The following is a 25,004-nucleotide window of genomic DNA, read 5'->3' on the forward strand; positions in this document are numbered from 1 at the left end:
GCACTGTACACCAAAAGTGTTATTGAAATTATATAAAGGGATTATCAAGGCACATCTGTGTCAAATTTCAGCTCATTCGGTTGCAATACCAAGGTACAGGAGCCAAAAGTGTCCTTTTTTGGTAAAAAATTGGTCAAAAAATCGCAAAAATAAGCATTTTGTTGTACTGTACACCAAAAGTGTTATTGAATTTATATGGGGGCATTATCAAGGCACATCTCTGTCAAATTTCAGCTCATTTGGTTGTAATACCAGGCTACAGGGGCCAAAAGTGTCCTTTTTTGGTCAAAAATTGGTCAAAAAATCGCAAAAATAAGCATTTTGTTGTACTGTACACCAAAAGTGTTATCGAATTTATATGGGGGCATTATCAAGGCACATCTCTGTCAAATTTCAGCTCATTTGGTTGTAATACCAGGGTACAGGGGCCAAAATATACAGTTTTGGTCTAAAATTGACCAAAAAATCTCAATAAAATCATTTTAGAGGCAGATATGAAAAAAAAACTGAGAAAAAAGCATCAAGGTATCGGCTCATTCTACCCTTGTGCCAAATTTCAGGTCATTCGGTCCAGGAACGGCGGAGATGAATCACTTTGAAGATTTGACAGAAGAAAGAAAGAAGAAGAAGAAACATTACGAATACAATATATTTCACCATACTATGTATGGCTGAAATATAAATATAATGTACCGACGGGCCTGTTACAATGGCTTCGGTCAAAACATATTTTCAAGAATTACCTTGACACTGTATCTCAAAGAATCCAGCTGGGTTGCCTAACTTGTGGACCTCACAGTTCCCTACAATTGGCGGTTCAGTAACTGTGAAAGAGTACTCGGCAGAACCAGACTCCCCTGTGTTAATGTCCGTCACTGTAGATGTCACAGTGAACTGGCCTTGCTGCTTGAAATAAAGGATAATGTGTTGACTATATACTAGTACACAGAGAATTTGTGAGCTCCGGAATGCATATAAATGACGCCAAACTAATTATAGACGCATGGTCTGATATAACAGAGAGATGACAAGGTATGCAAAAATCAGAACATTGTAAACAAGTCCTACTTGCTATAAGTCAACAAAAGCACTACAAAGACAATTTGTCTGGTGTAGCCGCAAATTAATGAAACCATATGTTTCGATTCCGTGTTAGAATTAAGGGTAAATGACCCGCCCCGAGGTGTGTATGGTGTCATAACGCCTGGTCCTTTGCTATAACCTCCGAATAAAACCACCGGTGCCGGTGTCGATTCATTCTGACCAATCAAAAGGGCGATACACGCCGGTCTGGCGGGAATCTATGTGTGACGGCATCATAACCAACGTAAAACGGGGCCTGGCTATATGATAATTCACATTTATATCTAGTAAAACTGCATTCATAGAAATTAACATACCGAATCAAAGACCTCTGCCCTGAACGTCACGTAGTCTTGACTTCTGTCATTCAGTACGTCTGTCCTCCAGTCTTCTTCCGTCCAAGTCCCAGCTCCTCCCTGTGTCTGCACCAATGTCCAGTTGTACCTGTAGTTGTTGGGATCTGCTCGACAGTTGCTGCACAGCACGGACAGTCTCATCTTTTCTCCGGAGTTGATTTTGGGACCGCAGGTTCCGTAGATTGTGTCACAACTGTAGAAAGAGATTACAGAAACAAAGAACATCAGGCAAAACCATACCAAATGACATACACAAGGAATTAATCTCTTGCTGGATCACATGAGGCATGAGTAGTTATCCATCTTATTTAGCAGAAAAACGTACATTCATAATTTCGTATCATTTTGACCCTCTACAATTTCAATGTTTAAAGCCCACACAGTTGGAAAACCCCCTGAAAATCATTACCTATTGTAGACCAGGTAATACTTGTGCATGCAAACAAAATGATTACATTTTCCACCATAGGGATATTTCAGCGAGTAATACAATCTTTGAAACTATGAACTGATATTTCAGACTTACATGACTGATGACTGTGGTATGGTCGAATTAACCACCTTTATGACCTGACTCGCAGAAGCACTGACCCTGTTGGGTGCAGACACCTCCACAGTAAACGTGAACCCGTAGTTAAGTGAACCCTGATTGGTATTTACTGTAAGGAGACCATCGGCTCCTCCATTCAATGCAGGGCAAACTCCATCTGAAAAATATACGCTGTTGTATAGTAAAATAAAGTCAACACGGAATTTGGTAACTGTCTTATAAAAGAAAGCAGGGTACATTCTGATGAAGAAATTGATGTTACTATGATTATATGCAAGCAGTCGTAATTTTAAGCGTTGGACATACTATTAGGCGTCGATACACAATGGGACTTAAAGCTGTCCACAGATTTAGCATCAGTGCTGTAACGGCGGGGTGTTTGGTCCAGAACGTATAGGTTATGGGTTCGAATCCGCTGATGTGCTACTTATGTAGTGTGTGTCAGGTGCAAATGGGTACCAAGCTTTAGTTAGGGCCGTCCCTCGGATAGCACGTTAAACGGAGGTCTCGTATTTGGGAGAACTCCCCCCGAGCACGTTAGCACAACACTAATCGACAAGACTTTGGATAAATCCCGGTGTAAATAGATCAAAACTTAACGGTGACAGTCTGATCTCTAGGTTGACACCTTGAAAAGACGATAGTCCCCCTAATTTCAATCAATTGTGGTAAATCTCAATAAATAAATAAACATTACTTACTGATAGGATCACAAGACCAGCGATAGTCCAGGTCCGCGCTCCTTGATATGATACCGTCAGGATCCGATGACAGCGTGGCCGCATCTATGGTAAATTCACCAAGTCCAACCTGCCTTCTGGCCCCTCCCAAAATACCAGCAACGAGAGGGGAGGGCGTGATGCTCACCGATGTGTTATGACTTATACCCGATACTACAACCCCTGTAGTAGTCTCAGTCATAATTACAGTGAGTCTAAACAGGTATAGACCATAGTCGAGTGTTCTGGGAGGAACCAGAAGGTCTGATTTTGCGGAAACAACATCGGTAAGGTCTTGCCACTGTGTTCCACTAGGTGGAATAAACTCCCATTTGTACTCAACATCTCGTTTCTCAACACAGTTTGCATTAACGTTGAGTCGACTGTTCAGTCTAAGCGCCCTACTGTGCGCGATTGTTGTTCCTCCACCCAAAATAGTTACATCAGGTGAGCAGTAGGTGCATCCGTATCCACCAGGTGTATTTATGCAGGTAGATCCTTGAGGACAAGCGGTTACCGTAGTGTTCTCTGTACACTCATCGAGATCTGAAATACAGGGTGTAGTAACTGTTATAACATCAATATCATACAAAGCAAACAATTGATATGGTAACAATTGAAAGAAGTGAAGTGCCTCTTTGTTTATTAAAAGTCACATATTGATGTTCGTGATTTACATCGTCAACAGAATATGCTCAATAAATCAGAGTTCCTAGATTGTAACACATCATTCTATTATTCCATAAGGTACTATGGGGTCTATATTTTCATGAACTAGAAAAAATACCTGTCACTGTTGCCTCAACAAACGGAAATGATGAGTTTTCCATGTTATTGTCGATGTAGTCCTGCAATCGATCCTCCAACGTAGCAGGTAACAAAGGTGCATCTCCTTCGACAAGTGTCAATGACTGAATGGCAACCAAGCTGCCTCTCACAAAGCTTCTAAACTCTGGGCTCCCAAATCTTTGGATTTCCGTCATGGAATTCACCATGTAGTTGAACTGCCATGGAAGAGGGTAGTTTTAGTGAGTTATCGTGGCAATAATGTCACATCATTTAAAACAATCGATGCAAAGATATCAAAACAAAAGTACAGCGACTTTTGCAAGGTCTACAAAACTATATATAATTTTTCAACATGAATGTGTAGCATTCCATGATGAAGAAAATGTGTTTCGTAAGCCGGACGGACTACAGAATATTGAACGAAAATCACCAATGGCAAGGCCGCTGTGAAAAGAAAAAAAGACACATTGGAGTAGCATATGTCTTGAATGGACAATTACGATTCTGGTAAGAATTGGTCAAAGGCATTCTAGCATCACGTTCATCGATTTTTTAAGATATTCAGGTCAGGATAAGGAATGATAGAATGCATACCTGACGTAAATGTTCTTTCTTGCTCTGTTCATACTGTGGTCCACTGGTTGCATGTTTGCCAGGGTCATAGTCGAAATCCTCATTGTAGACAGTGCGGACGTAGAACTTGTTCAAAGCTGTGAAAAATAAATAATTATTAAGTGATGATAGGAATGGCTCCATATACTAGTAGCGCCTATGGCAATCAAGCAGTAGGGATGCGTCGTCGGTTTACACATTCCAAAGCTTTTGAGAAATCAAGGAGTGATAGCAGGGTAGTTTTACGATATCAGAATCAAGAATCTCGAAGAAGTCTCTCGACAATTTTATGATGATTGTGATAAAGGTGATTTCGTAGGAGCTCGTCCATTCTGCCCCACGACTTATCCCAAGGCATACACTACAGATTAAGTGGGAAGGAAACAGACTGCAGTCTTATCAAACTGGGCTAAATTTTTTTCCGAAAAAAAAAGAGGGGGGCATGCAGATGTAAGTAAAATATCTACCTGTGCATTTGTCTTGGAATCGTACGAGCCATGAAAGACAGTCACATCTGTAGCTTCCTATGGTGTTTACGCAGCGTTCCCGTAATCCTTTGCAGGGAGACATTCTGCACTCATCTATATCTGTGCAAAGAAAATATTTTAGAAATGATATTCGATATATAGAAAATATGCCGATGTAGGTTAACCCTATTCAGACGGGGGGGGGGGGGGCTTTTGAGGCTCGCGACAACTCCGATGCCCTATAACGCCAGAACGCCTTACGCTAAAGCCACCAAACTTGGTGAGTTTTCCTAAAATATTGTTGGCAACAATTTTATGAAGTTTGAAATTTTTCCATTTTTTCATGTTGCCATGGCAACCGTTTGCTGACAGGCAGTTTTGCCAAAAATCACTATTTTTGGTTCTAACAATGTATTTTTCACATTAATTTGCTGTATTACTGCTATTTTGTTACATAAATAAAATCTTATATTATTTAGCATATCTTTCATAATTATATATGCATAAATTATGCTAATTTGATGACGTCATCAGCCCAAAATCAAAGATGGCGGACCGTATGGCCAGATCAAGAATAACAAGCTAATTATCCCTCAAAATTTGTAACTACCTGGTATTTTTTCATCAAAAAACATCTAAATGAATGAATTTAGTCTATTTCCATTGCCCTTTGTGATTATATGTTGCAATAAAAGTAGTTTTAAAAATTCAAGGTGGTGAATATAATATGGCGGAGCCTAACTCGTATCTTAGATGTGCATGACGTCATTTTATGACGTCATTATGACGTCATCGATGTTGCTATTGGCAATACAAGTCGAAATAAACATAATTATTCTATTATCTGTACTTGTTGTTACATTTTTGTAGTATAACTTGAAGTTTTCTGAGAATGCCCTTTTTTCATGGGTCCGGCCAATATAATAAAATTGATGACGTCATAATTACGTCATCTTAGATCAACGTAACGTCAAACGTCAAATACTTGTCAGACATTATGTCGATATCATGTCCTAAAAATTTGGTGGCCCTACGGCACGTCGTTCAAGAGTTAGAGGACGAAGAAGTGGAGGGCCTCAAAAGCACCCCCCCCGGTCCAGGGATGACCAAAAAAGCCCGGTCTGAATAGGGTCAAACATCCAGGTAAATAGACTGTTACACAGGAATATGTTTGGTATACGGTAGGGTTGGGTCACAAGTGCAGGAATATTCAACACGTAGTCCTCAACCCTTCATTGGCTTGAGCGATGTTACTGTTTATGAAAAATGTCAAAAAGATCCAATCACATTTCTAAATAAGGATATTGCTATCATTATATCAGCCAGCTATGTTGACCAGAAAATAAACATCTTTCGTGGTCTTTGGGTTCTTCACATTTTCCATGCTCTTTTCTATAAAGGGTATCATTTCTGCTTTTCTTGTACGCGTACACGTATATGTTAACATTTCAAATCCTTACCTTCACAAATGTGTCCATTTCCAACCCATCCACTGTTACATGTACAGGTTGGGGTAGCATCTTGACAGGAGGCTTGGTCATGGCAGCGCGTTGGACACGTGGCTTGCTGGCGAGTGCCGGATGTTGAACCTATGGTACCTATGGAAATAGGTGGACGGACCGATATGCCTGTACTGATTGTTGAAGCTGTGGTACTAGTGGAAACAGATGTACGGTCCGAAATTCCTGCATTGGTTGTTGAAATTGTGGTACTTGTAAAAATAGTTGGACGGGTTGATATTCCTTTGCTGGGTGTTGAACCTCTGGTACTTGTGGCATCCGGTGGTCGGGTGAATATTTCTGTAAAGAAAAACAAAATTACGAACCTTTTGTGGAGTGCTTTTCTTCAGTACACAGAAGCTATCTATTGTTAATGGGGTAGTAAAATTGAGGTTGGTCAATTATCTTTTTTACTTGTGCACTTAAGATGTATGTATAATACCCGCCCTCCCACATGCTAATTCTTATTTAAACAGTGAAAAAAGGGTCTTATTTCATGCACCATTCGCTGTTTGTTTATAGTTGTTTGCATTTGATTTTGATTGCAAGCCAGCATAATTCTATTATGTCAAGTTCTTAAGTTACCAAATGATCTTCGAAAGTAATTTTGTCTCTCTGAAAATAAAGATTATTGGTTATGTTGGAACATTGTTGCTCCATGTTCCATCAGCTTGGCACGTCACAAAGGAATCTCCTTTCAGTTGGTATCCCGAGTTACAGGTGATCGTAACCTGGTTCGGGTAGTAGTGTGGTCCTGTAGGACTCAGCGCTCCGTTAGTTGGGGCCGTCAACCTCGGACATGGTATGGCTGTAATGGTTTAAGAGTTTTGTTCACGAACGTTTTGAGTCAAATAATGTGCACTGAGTGACGTCTTCTGTCGACTTTTGGATTTAGGAATAAGTGTTACACGTCTAATGATCTAGCCACTACTAATTTTCATCTCCTAATGCCCTGTCACATTATCCGCGATCTTCGGGCGTATCGATGGAAGATCGGCCATATTTAATATCGACAGAGGGTTGTACGTATTTTTTACCTGAAAACCCGTCCCTGTGAAATATAAGCCATACTTTGTACCTTGTACAATTGTTGTGCAATAAAGTTAAGATTATAACCGAGACTCGGGCGATTGCCGCAGAATCGTCGTCCGATCGATTTTCGCCAAATGTGACAGGGTTATAACTTATAAGGCCCCATTCCTCTAGACGGCGATCGAGCTGCGACCTCGATGCAGCCTGGACTTCTGTAGCCATTGACTTCATATTTCATTCAAGACGTTGAAGTATGAATACAATGACCACAAAACATCCAAAGCTTGAAAAGACTCATTTTCTGTGAAATTCGATGAACACTCTAGATCTGTCAAATCGCTCGGTTACCTCCCTGGTGAAATAGTAGTATAAACGGTCTTTCTTGTTACCTGATTTGTTCTGTTCTACAGACAGTCACTGAAGAAAGACAGCGTATGCTCAAAATCTTGACCGCTTCTATATCATCTACAGAGTGATTGTTACATCGCGTGAAACCAGTGTGCTTATTTTCAACTAATAGTTTAGGATTAATGTAAGAGACACAGTTGACTAAATTGTCTATTGATTAAAAGTCATCTTACGTTCACATGTTGGAACAGGATTAGTCCACGTTGTGTCTGCTTGACACGTCACACTTGATGCTCCATTCAGCAGGTATCCCGCGTTACATCGGAACGTCACCGTTTCCCCGTAGGAGTTCCCTCCAGTAGGGGGTGTTCGTGCTCCGTTAGCTGGGGCCATCAACGACGAACATTTTCCGCCTGAAATTAAAAAAAAAATTTATGATGGGAATCTTTTTCTGTACTGAAGATACACAGCCTGTACATATTAAGCTAGCTCCTTGAGAGCACCACCCAAAAGGGAAACATGTACAGATCTAAACTCAGCACAAAAAGTTTGGAATATCAACTTTAGCTAATTATATTTCCGTTTTTTTTGCATCAATTTCAATGTGTTATATATCAATAGAAAGCGTGTATGGTTTTCTTTCATATGGTATCAAACTCTTTATGACTATAAATTCGTGAAACGAGCACCACGGCTGCTTAGCTTACGTCAGTGGGTCGCGAAAAAAAGTGCCCAAATGTCCCTTCTTGTGTTCAACACTATCATACTGTTGGTAAGGGTGAGGGTGTCAAGGATTCAATCTATTCTTTTTTCACATAATCTTTGGTATACATCCAAGTTTATCTTTAACATTTGATAAGAGTATATGTGCCCTTTAAACGATGGAACAGGATTGCTCCATGTTCCTCCGGCTTGGCACGTCGATGTAGTCGCGCCGTTCAGTGTGTATCCCGAGTTACAGGTGAACGTTACTGTATTCCCGAGAGACGTCGCTCCGGGAGGACTCAGCGCTCCGTTAGTTGGGGCCGTCAACATTGAACATTTTCCGGCTGAAATGTTCAATGACCTTGTATTGAAGATGCACAGGTCATGCAATTTCATTCTGATACTCTCTTTTTAGATATTATCTACATATAATACAAATCGATTAAAAATTTCTATTAGATATCAACTTGCAAGTCGTCTTACGGTCGCATGTTGGAGTAGGGTTGTTCCATGTTCCGTCAGTTTGGCACGTCGCAGTTTCATCACCGTTCCGTCCGTATCCCGTGTTACAGGTGAACGTAACCGTGACAGGGTAGTTGTGCGGTGCTGGAGGACTCAGCGCTCCATTAGTTGGGGGCGTCAACATTACACATGATCTGGCTGAAATGATACAATAGACTTGATGAAGAACTTTATAGGTCCTGAATACTAATGTTCCGTTGACAAACATGTATGGCGAGTTTAAAGTCGTAATAAGGAAGCCTACTTTTCTTTTAATAAAGTTATCCTTAACTAGAAATGAAACCTTCGGGCAGGTGTACGGTCCAGGAGAATTCAGTGCCCGTTAGTTGGCGGTAATGGCGGTCATCGTGTCCCTGAAATAGTAACTACGCATTACATCTCTCTCTCTCTCTCTCCCTCTCACTCACAGTCTCTCTCTCTCTCTCTCATTCTCTCTCTCTCTCTCTCTCATTCTCTCTCTCTCTTTCTCTCTGTCCTGTAAAACGACGCATTTTAATCATAAAAATCCGACAAATTTACCCTGGAAAAGCAGACTTTAACCAGGGCTGGCAGAGAATTTGTTAGGGAGCCAAGGCAGTTCTTTCCTAGGACTTTCGATAAGCTCTCTGTTGAAGTGTCATGCAGGGAGTGGGTTGCCGGTCTAGCTAGGCCTCCCCGGACTGCTGATCAAAGGTTCTCGGGAATAACTGCCTTGGCTGCCGAACAAATTTTCTGACGGCCCTGGCTAGAATCTGGTATTTCAGCGTAGGTCAATCAAATACATTTACCAGATATAGTAGGCCTTCTTTTACTCTCTTTACTATCTAGTAAATGTATTCTACAAGTTAGTACAACTCGCTGGACTTGTTAGCATACATTAACTTGCAAGTCGTCTTACGTGTGCATGTTGGAACAGGGTTGCTCCATGATCCGTCAGTTTGGCACACCGTAGTTTGAGCGCCGTTCCGTACATATCCCGGGTTACAGGTGAACGTAACCGTTGCAGGGTAGCTGTGCGGTGCGGCAGGACTCAGCGCTCCGTTAGTTGGTGCCGTCAGCGCATTACATTGTCTGGCTGTAATGGTACAATAGACTTGATGATGAGCCTTTTAGGTTCTAAATGCTTATGATTCGTGAATAAATATGTATGGTATTTTGCAATTGCTGGCATTGACCAAAATAAAAGCCGACCTACGTGTGCATGTTGGGACAGCATTGCTCCATGTTCCGTCGGCTTGGCACGTCGTACTATTAGCGCCGTTCAGGACGTTTCCCGTGCTACAATTGAACCTGATCACGTCCGGGTAGGGGTACGGTCCGACATCACGGACCCCTCCGTTAGTTGGGATAGTCAACACCGGGCATAATCTGGCTGTATGATCATAAGAGAACAATTGATATTCATAAAAACAATATATTTACATACTGAAGTAGTATAGAGTCAGCACGATGAGTCCCATTATTCAGGAGCAAGAAGGAGCAGGTCAAAGGTCATCGCCTGCTGGTATCATTTATTCAGGCGGAGCAAGGTGAAGCAGGTCAGGGGTCACATATCATTTATTCAGGTATAGCAGGTCAGGGGTCAGATATTATTTATTCAACTGATACCAGCAGGTGATGACCTTTGACCTGCTCCTTCTTGCTCCTGAATAAATGGACTCATCGTACTGACTCTATACTACTTACTGAAGATGCACAAAGCAATGATTGTTAATTTTAGTCTGTTTATCAACGTTTGAAAACTTACAAGTTTTACAAGTTCTCTTTGTTTGATTTTATTTTCACAACAATTTCTTTACTCAAGAACACAATGATACAACCATTGAATAAAAGTGTGCAAAACATTAGCAATTACAATAAGCGTTCGTAGAACTCAACCTCCGTGAAATGGGTAAGGATGTGGTGGTTGGAGGGTGTTGTATAGACATCTCAGGGGCTAGCCTAACAGTATATGATACGTCCCATTGGCAAAAATTCCCGGAATTCTACAGGATTTTTTCCGCGCCAATGTAGTTGCATCATACCTTTGGAGTGGAATAATTTGGGTTGACAGATTGTCAAGGTATTTGAAATGCAGATAGCTTTTGTCATGGGCTGTGAGCGAGCGAGTGAGTGAGATAGCTTTAGAGATGCTTTACATAATCAATTTTTTATTATGCAAATCAGGGGCTAATTCGGAGAATAATGAGGACAGTTCATAAGCCTGCTTCAACGATAAGACACATGTAACTGACAAAGGGGGAAATTTTAGCCTAACTGGGTAAGCAATATTTATTGGGGGTTACATGAACTAGCAACTCATCTTACGTGTGCATGTTGGAACAGGGTTGCTCCATGTTCCGTCAGCTTGGCATGTCACGGGAGTCACTCCGCTTAGTTCGTATCCCGTGTTACAGGTGAACGATATCTGGTCCTGGTAGGAGTTTGAACCAGTAGGCGGTGTCCGAGCTCCGTTAGTTGGGGCCGTCAAATCCGGACATTGTCTCCCTGAAGTGGTTTAACAGTCTTTTGTAGGAACCTTTAACTCCACGTAGACCTGGGCTCTAGTCAAAATTTATGTCGCATCGCGTACGAACGGATTACGCTATAAACACAGAACTTGGCGACCATTTCTAAAACTATCTTGCACAACATTTGTAATAATGAATTAAATCCATCATCAATAAATAGTTTGCCAAGAATCGCTAACATCCTACAATGCCAAACTCGTCTTACGTGTGCATGTTGGAATAGGATTGCTCCATGCTCCGTCCGCTTGGCATGTCGCATCAAAAGCACCGTTCCGTACGTATCCCGTGTTACAAGTGAACCTGATCACGTCCTGGTAGGAGTTTGCTCCGGTAGGGGGCGTTCGCGCTCCGTTAGTTGGTGCCGTCAAATCCGGACACCTCGCTGAAACCGATATGTTGTATTCTTCAGGAATTAAGCTTTTAGGGATCTACATAGTCATACTGCTTAGAACAGCATTTATTTCGAAAGACTTTTACGGAACGTACCTCTAGTGAATTTGAAAACTGGGCGACCTATTCGCCAGAAAAAAATTGATTTCCTTATGTTCAGGTGTATAAATTACACTACGTTGATAATACTCAATTAGTTGAAGTTCGCCTTACGTGTGCATGTTGGGACAGGGTTGCTCCATGTTCCGTCAGCTCGGCACGTCACAAGAGAGACACCGTCCAGGTCGTATCCCGAGTTACAGGTGAACGTTATCTGATTCTGGTAGAGGTTCGATCCGGTAGAGGGCGTCCGAGCTCCATTAGTTGGGGCCGCCAACACCGGACATTGTCTGGCTGAAATGATCAATAACATTTGTTACCAGTATCTATTGTTTATTGTTTTACTCATGATCAAGATGCACTACGCCTATCGCGATTTAAGTCTATTTTATTTGAATACACGTGTCATGAAATCTGTTTGTTATACTTCCTCTGCAATCTGCTTATTGCTTGAATAGTGCAATTCGATGGTAGCCTGAGTACCATCCTATGTAGTGACCGCTGGCTCAAAACTTTTGCTTGGCAAATCAAAGGAGAGACTCCGTTCAGTTGGTATCCCGAGTTACAGGTGACCGTAACCTGGTTTTGGTAGGAGTACGGTCCGGGAGGACTCAGCACTCCGTTAGTTGGGGCCGTCAGCGTCGGACATTGTCTGGCTGTAATGGTCAGTTATATGTACCTTTTACTTTTGGGATTTATTTTTGTACTAAAGATAAACAAAATTTTTAATCAATGTCCGTCTATCAAATTTTGAATTAAGAAATGCAAATGTGTCTATTTTACCATTTTGATTGACATTTGTAACATGTATTAATTTGAAACGCTATAAAACGGTAGCTTTTATAAAACATCAAAAAGGGAACATGTTTAACTAAAACCTTTTTTTAAAATAACACACACATGCAAAACATGACAGAAAGATACGAAAAAAGCCAAAGAAAATATTCTCAAGTCATACCTACAATAATGCATTTAATGGTAAAATCGTATATTGTTCAACCCACCATTTGGTATGGTGCAGTTGTCCTCAGGCAGTTGTTGGCAGTACCAAGCATAAGGTATAGCACCGACGGCCTGAGCTTGTTGCCCACAGGCATCATTAATCTCAAGGCAAAAGGAGCGGCATGGAAGTCTGTGGAATCAAACAGTTGAGGCAAATTCCTTATTGTTCAAATTGTATTTTTACATCCATAGGAATCTAATTATTATAACTACTGTAGAAGATGAGACGGTGGGCGCCATAGACTTCCTGCAACCTATGATCCACTGATTACTGAGTAACGTGTTCTATCTGCATAACGTGACGTCACGACAACAGTGAATTGTTCATTCCTTGACAAAGACTGGTGCTGTTCAGTCGAAAATTTGGATGAGTCCAATTTTTGCGTTGGATATTACAGTTAAACTTGTTCAATAATGATTTCTACCAACAAAGATGAACTTTCATGTTAAGAATCCAACTATTGTTGTTATATATACCTTGCCATGCATTTGACTGAATTCAATTTCCTTATCTATTCCTCTTAGTGTTCAGCTAAGATAATCTCTTTACGTTTCACAAGCATGCAACTTATCGTATAGCTATTTGTCAATGTCCTAAGATACTCACATTTGCCCTCCAGACGTGCATTGGGGAAAGGAAAACGAACACAAGAAGAAATACATATCCGGGTGACAGTCACTGATGTTATTGTATGGTGAGAACGTTGAATTGGCAATCCCAATGGCGATCTCTTGATTTGTCCACTGGAAAAGGTTCGGGAAGGATGTTTGGGAGTACGACAGGCCCATGCAACGGTTGTACCGGATAGGTTCGCATTCTAAATATAGAAAAAATAGATATTGATGAACTTTCAGAAGGTAATCGATGCCTGTATGTAATCAATACAGTAATAACACAATAAATCTCCAAACGGAAGGGTGCCAGAATTAGGTACAGGTCTCCCTTTTATGGCAGTTAAGTGTAAGATTATAAATTACTGCTAAATCAAATAATATATCCAGAAGAAATGTTGGTTCGATCGACAGTCGATGAATTTAGCAAAAGTAACGTAACGGAATAAACATTCAACTGCTGAATTCTTTGATCAATTACAACGGTATGGCTCTAAAATACTTACCTGTTGGTTTTTCGACAAGAGAGCATGTTGGATCGCCGTCCTGGTCAGGAAATACGTCGCATGAAAAAGGTAACCCCAGCCCAACCGGCGAGCACGTCGTGTTTATTTCCTCGCAGACATTCCTGCACAACTGTATCTGCGGACATTAACGTACACCATGATTACATGTAACAGTAGCTATTAGAGGTGAGAAATAATTCAGGTCCAGAGGATCAGTTTCAGGTCAAGACCTGAACCTGGACATAATTGTATTTGAAAGCAAATGAATTGGCGGTACTCAAAGCAATGGACCACGTCACTGTAAAAAAATCTGCTTAGTGGAGAGTTTGACACCCACAGGCTTTAAACAATCCTATCTTCATTTAGCTCCGTTTCTGACCGGTCCAACAAGAACAAGAATTCGGAGACCTCATATCTCCACGAAATAGTCTGATTATGTAAATGACTTCCACATTTGCATGATCTATGCTTGATTATGTAACACCTGTAAATAACCTACACTGGTCACTATGTTGATTGTCCAAGGATTTACCACATCGATGAATTATGGCACGTTTGCATTAATTATGCAAATTAAGGACTTATTTGCATATTTGGCATCTGATAATGTTCCATCAGCCACAAACTATATATATATTACATGTATTTGAGTTCTGTAAAGGAAACACGGTGGTCAAATTCGGTCTCAAAACCTCCCATTTCTAGTCGAATTCAAACCTGGTTCCACATGTTCGATCTGCCGTAATTCGAATCGAACCCGTGTTCTATTTAGGTCATCTGCGGTCATGGAAGGTAAAACAGTGCTTTCTGGCCTTTTCTCCCCCAACTACATTGAATAAGGCGAAAAATATAGTTTTTCACCAATATAAACAATTTTCTGGACAGTACATCTACGCTGTCCCTTTTTTTGGGTCCTGTAATATGTAACGAAGCTACTGGCGTTTTTGTTGGTGACCTTGAATATAATACGCGTGTTGTTTACGCCGGTATCAATTACCCCATCCCGCTTTCCGTGTGGCATGGTATGCGTACAAACATCGTTTAAGATCGCGACCAAGGAGAGTCCAAATTAACTCATTGACGGCTGAAAATGACCGCAACGGTTTTCCCGAGATTTCTGTTTTGGGGATTTTTAAAAAAATGCCTTCGATTTTGAATTATCGGTAATTAAGTGCAAAAAATGCCATTTTTACGCATATTTTCGACTGTAACTATGCTTAAAAACAAAATTAAAAAATACCAAAAAAGAAAAAAAAGTTTTCCTCATGTATGATGATAGATATAAAAATCGAGAATTTTCAATGACACATGCGGCCCATCTTATCAAGAGTTTAGTCAAATCAAAGGCCTTCCTGAAAACAGAAAATAACTGTCTTTGGAAGCAAAATCTAAACAAAACAGCTATTCAAATTCAAATGACAAGATTCAAAGTATGTAAAATTGCTAATTTGATCTAATTTCAAAAACATTTTCACTGTCATAACACTTTGTTTATTTTCAAATATTTTACGGTTAGCCCATAGTAGACCTCCTGTAACCCGATACGGGAAAGAATGCCCTAACAACCGACCGCCGGGAAACACTGCAAATGCAGATTTCCCTCATTAAATATGCAAATTTTAATTTGCATCTTTATAAACAGAGATGCACATCAGGAAGTGCAAATTATGCAAACTGACAATTTAAAGTGTCAGTTTGCATAATTTGCACTTCCTGTTGTGCATCTCTGTCATAAAGTAAGCTACCTACATAACAAATATCATGTAAATTTGTCATTTCCTTCTTCAGTTATCGTCCAGAGCAACCTGCTAGGGGGGGGGGGGGATATACACCACATATCCCTTATGTCACAAGCTATCTGCCATCCAAAAATCAAGACCATAGCACATCCAGTTCAAAAGTTTAAGAAATGAATTTCTGCTGCAGTACCAAGGGCACATACCAAGGGGCCCAAAGTTGACCTTGACCTTTGTCTTCCCAACACCTACCCACAAATCAAATATCATTGTAATCCATTCAGAGGTTCTTGAGTTATGCTCAAAAATCCGGACACACAGACAGACAGACACACAAACAGACAGACAGACAGACACACATACAGAGAGAGAGAGAGAGACAGACACAGACACAGACACACGCAAAACTATATCTCCATTTTTCATGGAGATAATAACAAGTCATGTATCAGTGCGATGTTCCGGTCCCCAACCCACTAAAAAAGCTGTGCATATAGAAGAAAAAATGAAGAAAGAAAAACTCTTACCTGGGTGTCATTCTCACATTCAGGCATGAACATTCTACAAAAAGCTGTGTAGATGTGTGGATAGCAGCTTGATTGAATGTTTTGTTGGATCGGTTCTAAGAGATTGTACTCTTGAGAGTTTATCATCTCCTGGAACGACCGATGTCCAAAGGAGTTCGGAAATGATGTAGTATTGTACCCGGTAAGATTTTTGCATATGGCCCAGAAGAGTGGAAAGGGTTCACATACGCCTGTAGAAGGGGCAAATGTTAGCCAAGTTAAACACGAGGGTCGATGTGAACCATCTTCATAACAAATAATTATAGCATTGTAAGACCAGCTGATTTGGCTTTCTGAACGCATATGGCGTGTTACAAGAAATAAGAACGCTTTGAATTAGAAAAATCTATTCCCAGCTAGCAAATTGAATGATGTAGTGCTTTATGCAGCGTCAGCTAAAAGGAGTTCATGAACCAAAAAGCTAATAAGTCGCTTTGGATATCCAAGAGCGAACGTATCTCAAGGGGTTCGTTGTACATTCGTAACAACTCTATTCCCAAATATTTTATAATTTACTGTGCAACGGTGTATTTTTGAATGAAGAACAGTTTGAAATTCGACAAGTGTGTCTCTAAGAATAATACTAGCATATCCAACAGCTGCGCCTGAAGAAAATTTTTTCGTATTTCAATGATTATACTTAAAAATCGAAATACTTGTGGACTTAATTGACAGAATACAAGTAAGACTTTAAGCCGTGGCTATAATGACTTTTAGTTCATATTTTTTTACTATTATCCTGACTGTTATAAATTTTACATGGGTATTAGTTTGTAAATCATTGTTTGGGTACTGCATTATTTATTTGTGACGCGGGGCACCCCTGCCGAAGAAAAGTATTAAAAATATATCCAAACAAAATGAATATCAAACTTTACTTTATGGACTAATTTCCATTCATTTGCATGATTCTGCATGGATACAATGTTTCAATAATCAAGTACTCACGTTGAGGAGTTGTGATCGTCGTCTGGGAGACACCTGTAATAAGAGCACTTTCTTATTATGTAACGCTCGGTAACATCATAAGTATTAGTTATTACATTAACATGTAGAAGAGTTATAGAAAAAATTGCTAACACTTAAGAGCAAGTGTCTGTAAGGGTCAAACAATGGTGGCACCGGTCAAAATAGATTTGGCTCCTTTTTTGCACAGAGATAGTACTTGGTACACAATCCCTCAAAATAGCTTTCTTTCTTCTCAGAACCCCTCGTTGCCATGGCAACAGGCCAAAGAAGTTTTGGGGCCATTTTTCCGGATTTTGGCATGTCAAAAACATGAAAATTGGCCAACTTTAAGGCCCTATCACTGAACAATGCTTTAACTAAACAACAAAAACAGAATATGCTAATCAGAGCAATGCCTAAACTTGTATAAAAAAAGCTGTAAAGTTAATCTCCTGTAAACTCTAAGGTATTGGGCAGCCTGAATACAATACACTGTTTTCAGGTTGTCAAAAATCTGAAATTTTGCCCAACTTCAAAGCACTGAAATTCCATAAGTATAAAATATTTTCGCTCGCATTTTACCACAAAGAATATCCCATTATAGAGCTATCAGAGGAATGCTAGCAAAGTTTGGGTTCTTGTTTTGTTGCTACACAATCGGCCGTTGAAGTGGGTCAATTTTTATGATTTTGATAATAAGTCATTTTGTGCTCTCTTTAAGCTATCATAGGTTCCAAACCAAACTTGCGCGCTCTGCAATTGAAATTCACATGGATTATAAACCATTATATTGTCTATCAAACGCATGTTTGTAAAGTTCGGGTTCTTGTTTCATTGCTACGCAATTGTCCTTTAAAGTGGGTCAATTTTCATGATTTTGATAAAATACATCAGTGTGCACCATCTTCGAACTACTATAAGTCACAAGCCAAAATTCTTCTGTAACTAGAATTTACATGAAATGTAAACCAAGATATTGTTTCTCAAGGTCATGCTTGTAAATTTTGGGTTCTTGTTTTGTTGCTACGCAATTGTCCGTTAAAGTGGGTCAATTTTCATGATTTTGATGATATGTCATTTTGTGCTCTCTTTGAACTGTCATAAGTTCCAAAGTGAATTAGTTCTGAAATTGAAATTAACATGGAATACAAACGAATATATTGTCTATCAAATGCATGTTTGGAAAGTTCGAGTTCTGGTATTCTAACAGTGAATGTACATGTCCCTGAAAGTAGGTCGTATTCCACAAATCATGTTGTTGACAACAGTGATACACATGTCACAGTCTTTGTTTTTATAGAACCGATGTAGCAATGTGCTATCACCATGAAAATCATTTGTAGGGATTATATTCTACACAAAGTCATATTTATGTTTAATGTCAGATTAATCCACTCTGAACTTTCTGAAGTTGGGCAAAATTTCAGATTTTTGACAACCTGAAAACAGTGTATTGTAATCAGGCTGCGCAATACCTTAGAGTTTACAGGAGATTAACTTTACTGCTTTTTTTTATACAAGTTTAGGCATTGCTCTGATTAGCATATTCTGTTTTTGTTGTTTAGTTAAAGCATCGTTTAGTGATAGTGCCCTAAAGTTGGCCAATTTTCATGTTTTCAACGTGCCACAATCCGGAAAAATGGCCCCAAAACTTCTTTGGCCTGTGACCATGGCAACGAGGGGTTCTGAGAAGAAAGAAAGCTATTTTGAGGGGTTGTGTACCAAGTACTATCTCTGTGCAAAAAAGGAGCCAAATCTATTTTTTGACCGGTGCCACCATTGTTTGACCCTTACAGACATTCGCTCTTAACTTCCAACACTCAATTAAACGATAGGGACTTACCCTCTAAATTTTCGGTCAATCTCCGTCGACCTTGTTCAGTGAGCAGGAACACACCACTTTTGCAGGAGGGGGTCATAAGTATCAGAAAGTGGTGTGTTCCTGACGTCACTGCTGGAGATAGGGAGGGTCATTCTGTGAACAAGTTTGACGGAGATTGACAGAAAATTTAGAGCGTAAGTTCCTATAGTTTAATTCAGTGTTGGAAGTAAAGTGTTAGCATTTTTCTGTAATGTATTCTACCAACACAGATGAACTTTCATGCTAAGATGTAGAAGAGTTTATAGTTAACCATAATGTCAGACAAATATATGACTATCATTGTTTAGGCCTCCTTTCCAATTGACGGCGCTCTCACCGCGCTCTCGCTGCGAAAAAAATGCCAGATCGCGGTGAGAGCGCCGCGGGGCAGACCGCGACAAAAACCCAAATGTCAACATCTTCTTATGAGCTACTAAAAGTGCGAAAGATTACTCAGCGAATGTCAGAGATAAAGAACGAATGCTGTTCCATCTCAGTTCGTGTTGTTGTACATTTTGAACATTTCTCCGGGTTCTGTCTATGTCAAATATACTTCTTCACGATCCACGGTTGAGAGCGCAGAGAGAGGGCGGTGAGAGCGCTGTCCTAGACCTATTGCGCTCGATCAACGCGCCCGCTGTGCTCTCTCTTGGCGCTTACGGTGCTTGCTACGCGCTCTCTTGGCGCTCTCTCTCTGCGCTCACCGTTGGATCGCCGTCCACGGCGCTCTCATGGCGACTGTTTTGAGCAGTTTCAAAACAGTCGCGGACGTAAGGGCGACCATGGCGCCCCCACCGTGCTCTCTGCGCGCTCTCATTGTGACCTTGGCACTCCCACCGCCCTCTCACCGCGCTCTTCTCAATTTGAGGTTGCAGAGAGAGCACCGTGAGAGCGCCGTCTTAGTGGAAAGGAGGTATAAGACGGGCAACCAAATACATCAGATAGGACAGGGAGTGTTGGAGGCCATTATGGACATGCAGTAGAAACCTAGCCATATAGTGCGACAAAGACTGCCACGCAACCGACGTTATACAAGCGTCGTAATGTAAAATTCATGTCCAACACAATCCATATGTTACACGGAGTTCTCTAAAGTTACAAATAGTATGGAATTTGCAGTGTGGACGGAGAAAGGTACGTTGGTACTTACCCAGGCTAATATTAGCCACAATGAGTGCGCCAACTATCCCCAAGGCAAGCCTCATTGTGTAGTCGCACAGTTAACACCTCTGAATTCGTCTTTTCAAGGAATCCGTCGCACGATTTGAAGATGTGTGTCGTAGTTGACAAGATAAGTCTTTTCTCCAGACGATCACTCGCGAAAATCAAGTAATACTTCAGGTAAAGCGATGAGACATACCCGCATGTGGATGCGCGCCGTTTCCTTGTGAATTTAGCTAGCTGAATATTTTGTTTCCTCAATTTGGATTTGTTGCTCAAATTAAAGGCCGTAGGTCACATAACTTCGTACAGCGTAAGTTAACGCCGCAGGCATCTTCAAAGTCATCACCCTACTTGTGTTGTCAGTGTGACTGTATATAGAGTTTATAGACACAGTTTTGACTTTCGACAACGTTGAATATTGGCGTTCTGACGCGCCACCAATGGTATGACTACAATAACACTGAACGCAAACGACGTTCAATATTCCATACGTATGCATCTCCAGTGAGAAAATATTTCGTCATAAAAATATGCCCGACTTCCGTCAACAACTGCAGTCAAAGTTCAAAGGTAAAAGCAACTTGTTTACATTGGATATTTGTGTAATCCTTTTGCAAACAATGAAAAAATTACCTTTGTTTATTTATTTATTTATTTCTGTGTTCTTTTACCAGGGTAAACTCCTGCGATTGTAGAACTATAATATCAATTGATTTCCTGACCAGATGAAACAATTTATTGAAGCTCGTTTAATAATTATAGATATGAACGCAATGAGGATGTTTTCCAACTTGTGCTCGTGGTGAGGCAGACTCATTGTTTTTGTATAAGTGCCCACAATATATAGAGTAGCTGTAGGTAATTTATATATGTGATCTATATGCGAAAAACAGACATCAAATGCTAAAGTTTTGACCGAAAATGCATCCCGAAAAAGTCTATATCAGTAAAATAGTGCCACAGCAGGCTATGTTTTCTCTCCTCTTCGATTTGTATGTCTTCTGTCCATAACCCCATCTAATTGCAATGTGGTTATTCTGTGTTCAGGCAGGTAAAGTTCACAAAGATGTCATCCATGATATCCCTTAATTTTGCCTCGTGAGAATGCACCGCAGGCGCCTTTAAGCCTCGTTCATTGAACATGAATAGAGATCACAGAAGGTTACATCTGTAAATCTGTTTCCAGTTCAACAGACACGACAACAACAACAACACAACAGCGTTTTTGTATATTTTACCGTACAAAATCTTTCGCATTTTACGTTATCCAGCTATAAACATACTTCATGCGGCTAGAAACAGATTAGACTTCAAGCGATAAAGAGCGGCGGCAGACAAAAGAGAACGGCGACCTGCTTCAGTGAATGAAGTTACTGCTTGGTCATGTTGAGTCAACTACTGTAAATGCACCTATGTTCGCGGGGCTTTAATTTCGCGGTAGAAGGAAAATTAAGTGTTCGTGGTGGTTCTGATTTCGCGGGTGCGCCCCCCGCGAAATTGTTAAATTGTATTTACAGTACTGTACTGTATTCATATACTGTTATTAAAAACCCTGTAGTTTACCAACCGCCAATCGGAAACCACTTAAGCCCCCCTTCCACTAGACGGCGATCGCGCTGTGCTCTCACTGAGACCTTAATAGGATAATTATTATGTGTATACTTCGCTTTCACGCTGGGTATATCATACAAAACGTAAAAGTGTGACAGAAAAGACAACAAAACAAAGTGTACAAAGATCAGTTTCTTTTCCATTCAAATCGTTGAGCGATATGTCAAATTCTAGGTCGCAGAGAGAGCACGGCGAGAGCACCATCTTTGTGGAAAGAGGGTATAAGCCCCCCTCCCCCTTTCCACCAGACGGCGATCGCGCTGCGCTCCCTTTGCAAGCTTATACGGATATGTGCAACCAAGGACGATAGAACGTCCTTGGTGCAACCTTCCATTTAACACTGGGAATATTGTACAAAACGTAAAAGTGTGACCGAGACGACAACAAAACACATAAGGTGTAAAAAGATCAGTTTATTTCCTATACAATTCGTTGAGCGATATGTCAAATTGGAAGTCGCTGAATAGCCAGAAAGAGCGCCATTCCAGTGAAAAGGGGGTATTAGTGGTTACTGGGCAAGGGTGCTACGAACGTATAGTGCTGGTGTGATGAACTGACACTTATCTAACCAGTATTGAAACGGGTGATTGACATTGATTTCCTCATCTTCGTTCATCACTTAGTGTAATGAATTTTGCGAGCCGTTTTAACCCTCGTGAACCGTATCTACCCCCTGAATACGTAGTACAGTACGACTTTTCTACCTTGGTGCTATACATTTTGTCGTATGAACAAATGAATGAATGTTACCTCAGAAAAACTGCGTCTTGTATAAAGTATTCGTAGCAAGTCTACACCGTAGCAAGTACCTCAAACATTGCACTGTACTGTGCCAATGTATAGTACGTTGACCAAAGGGGGTACCTCGAGCAGAAGACATAAGGAAAACATTCGCGATGAAGCAGCCACCGCGAAAACCGCGAACAATTAAACCACCGCGAAAGTTTGCATTTATAGTATACGGGTGCATCCATTTTCGTCCTAGTCATTAAAATGAGCTCATGAGTCTTTATCACTAGGTCAATCAGCCCGTTCAATACCAGTTCACTGAAAAACAGTGAAAAACAGTCGCTCACAGCTTCCGAAAATAATTTCATCAGGTTGGTAGATCAAAGGACATAAAAGTTTTATTTTCACCTGCTGACGTTTAGATGTCTGTCAGAAATCTGAACTCTGGGATAGTGTTCTCGCAGCAAAAGCGCCACCTACATCGGCTACAGATAGCAGCGAGAAGCAGAACTCCAGTTAGAAGCTCTGAGGAAGGTGTTTGAGAGACATCGAAACGTCAGCATGTGAGAATAACCGGTTATGTAAAAAGAAAACATCTAAGTCCAGCCATCACAGCCTCCAATACCTAAATAGCGACCGGATGTTTCCATTTCGCCTGACCTAGAGGAGTTGGCTATCGCGGTTCTAGGGATTTGACCAGTTGGTAGACTTATAAAAGCGGGATTCATTCAGTCTGCACCTCAAGAAAGTTAACCAGCTAAGCTATTAAACAGGCTAAGAATGAATAGAAGAATGACTGGTTTATTTCCATACACAATAAAATCACACAATCAATAATAGCATGTCATTGCTGTGCTGAACCGAGACATGATCATCATTAACATAAGTCACTGCTTTCTTCAACTATAGTCTTTGGAAAGTCCAGTAGCTGCATTCAGTCTTTCTTTATCTTTTTCCATGATTTACAGTTATAAAAACTAAAAAAAAATGTCTCAGGAAAGTGCGATGTAGCCGTCTCCATATGAGACATTGTCTTCAAAGACGTCGTCGTTCGAAGGACTCCATGCCTTTTTGACGTAGCTGGGGAGGGGTGCGAGATACTGAGGATGGCCCGGACGTTCAGCAGACAATTCATCACTGACAGTTCGGTCTGACGTTTGACTGTCCCTACGGCCAGGCGAGAGATATCGATCTGAGTACAAGTCTCGGCCACCAAAGTCTTTCTGAAAGACCACATCGGTGGATGATCTTTCAGACGTGTTCAAGGAGGTACGCCTGGACGTAAGATACTGATCTGGGTACGAGTCTTGTCGTCCGAAATCCCCTGCTGATGATGTATAATTACTGATTGATCTGTTGTCAGTGTTAATGTAATTTCGTAGTGAGGTTGGCTCCCTGACATAGCGGTCCTGGTACAATTGAAGGAGTTTCTTTCTCCTACGCTCCTGTTGACGACAAGACAAAACATAATGACATTATTCACACAAGTACCCAAGCTGGCAGTATGATGATTCTAATTATATTGCAAATCTAGAATTTCGAATTTGTCTAGAATTCGTATGTCTGAATCTAAATTTATATAAATGATCTTGAAGCTCAATGATAAAGTGCAGTGGTCACAAAGGACGCTGTACAGTTTTCGAAAACCTTTATGATAAGTAACATTACCAGAAATGAAAACACGCTTTTGCAATACCACTGATGATGCTCAGATACATAGATGGAAAGATAGAGAGATCGATAGATAGATAGAAATATAGAAATAGATAATTTTAGATATTGATATACTACAAACTCTTCATTTCTCTAAAAACTCGTGTACCTGTTTGCCGGTTAATGGTTACAGGGTAGTTGACAAGGTAGGAGGAAATATGGACAGAAACGATCAGATGTGCAAAACTCACCCATACTGTCTCTTCCATGACATCCATCCGACTCTGAATTATGGAGATGGTCTCAGGAGTAACCTTAGTTTTCTGTAATAACAACAAGATCAAGAATAATATGTAAATTACATTGCAAATTTTTGCCCGTGGGCTAATTGCAGGTAACATGAGAGATTCAAACAGTGTAGAAACAATATCACAAGTGTCTACTCTAGTCTAAATTCAGTAAAAGCTTACTCTAGATCCTGTGTTATTGGGTTCGACTCCATTTTCGAACAGTGGAAGACGACAGAGCCCACCTTTTCTATTATGTGTGGGTTCTGTGATGTTAGAAGGAGAATTTTTTTTTTTGTCAGTGAATGTAAAGAAGTTTTGGTTGAATTTGGTGGCCTCTTCAAACAGCTCTTTTCTTTCGTGATCGTAGAAAGAACAGTTTGACATAAAATGTAATGATTGAACCAAATCCATGATGTCATCAACATATCAATCATAATATGATAAAGAGTCGTCGCTTTATATAACAAGGAAAGCAGCACGTAGGCCAGCATACACAGAGCATCTCAAATTTTCAGCACCTACATATCAAATATAATAATCATAATCAAAGCAAGGCAGCAACGAAGAATTTTTGTCAATACACAAACGTCCATTATTTCAAATCACATGAACATTTGATACTGTGCTGTGCTGTAACCCTTATAATGCTGTTGATGATAATCGGTT

The 25,004-nt window shown here is 40.4% G+C and overlaps 1 protein-coding gene across 1 annotated transcript; it reads right to left on the minus strand.

The window, feature by feature from the left end:
• Positions 1–23,254: 23,254 nt before the first annotated feature.
• Positions 23,255–24,367, minus strand: LOC118410889. The gene is made up of 2 exons (XM_035812773.1): positions 24,300–24,367; positions 23,255–23,840 (listed from the first exon to the last, which is right to left on the minus strand). The coding sequence occupies exons 1-2, from the start codon at positions 24,324–24,326 to the stop codon at positions 23,388–23,390; spliced, it is 480 nt and encodes a 159-aa protein (XP_035668666.1). The 5' UTR covers positions 24,327–24,367; the 3' UTR covers positions 23,255–23,387.
• Positions 24,368–25,004: the final 637 nt, after the last annotated feature.

This window comes from Branchiostoma floridae, chromosome 3 (assembly GCF_000003815.2).
Source record: "Branchiostoma floridae strain S238N-H82 chromosome 3, Bfl_VNyyK, whole genome shotgun sequence".
Classification (NCBI taxonomy): Eukaryota; Metazoa; Chordata; class Leptocardii; order Amphioxiformes; family Branchiostomatidae; genus Branchiostoma; species Branchiostoma floridae.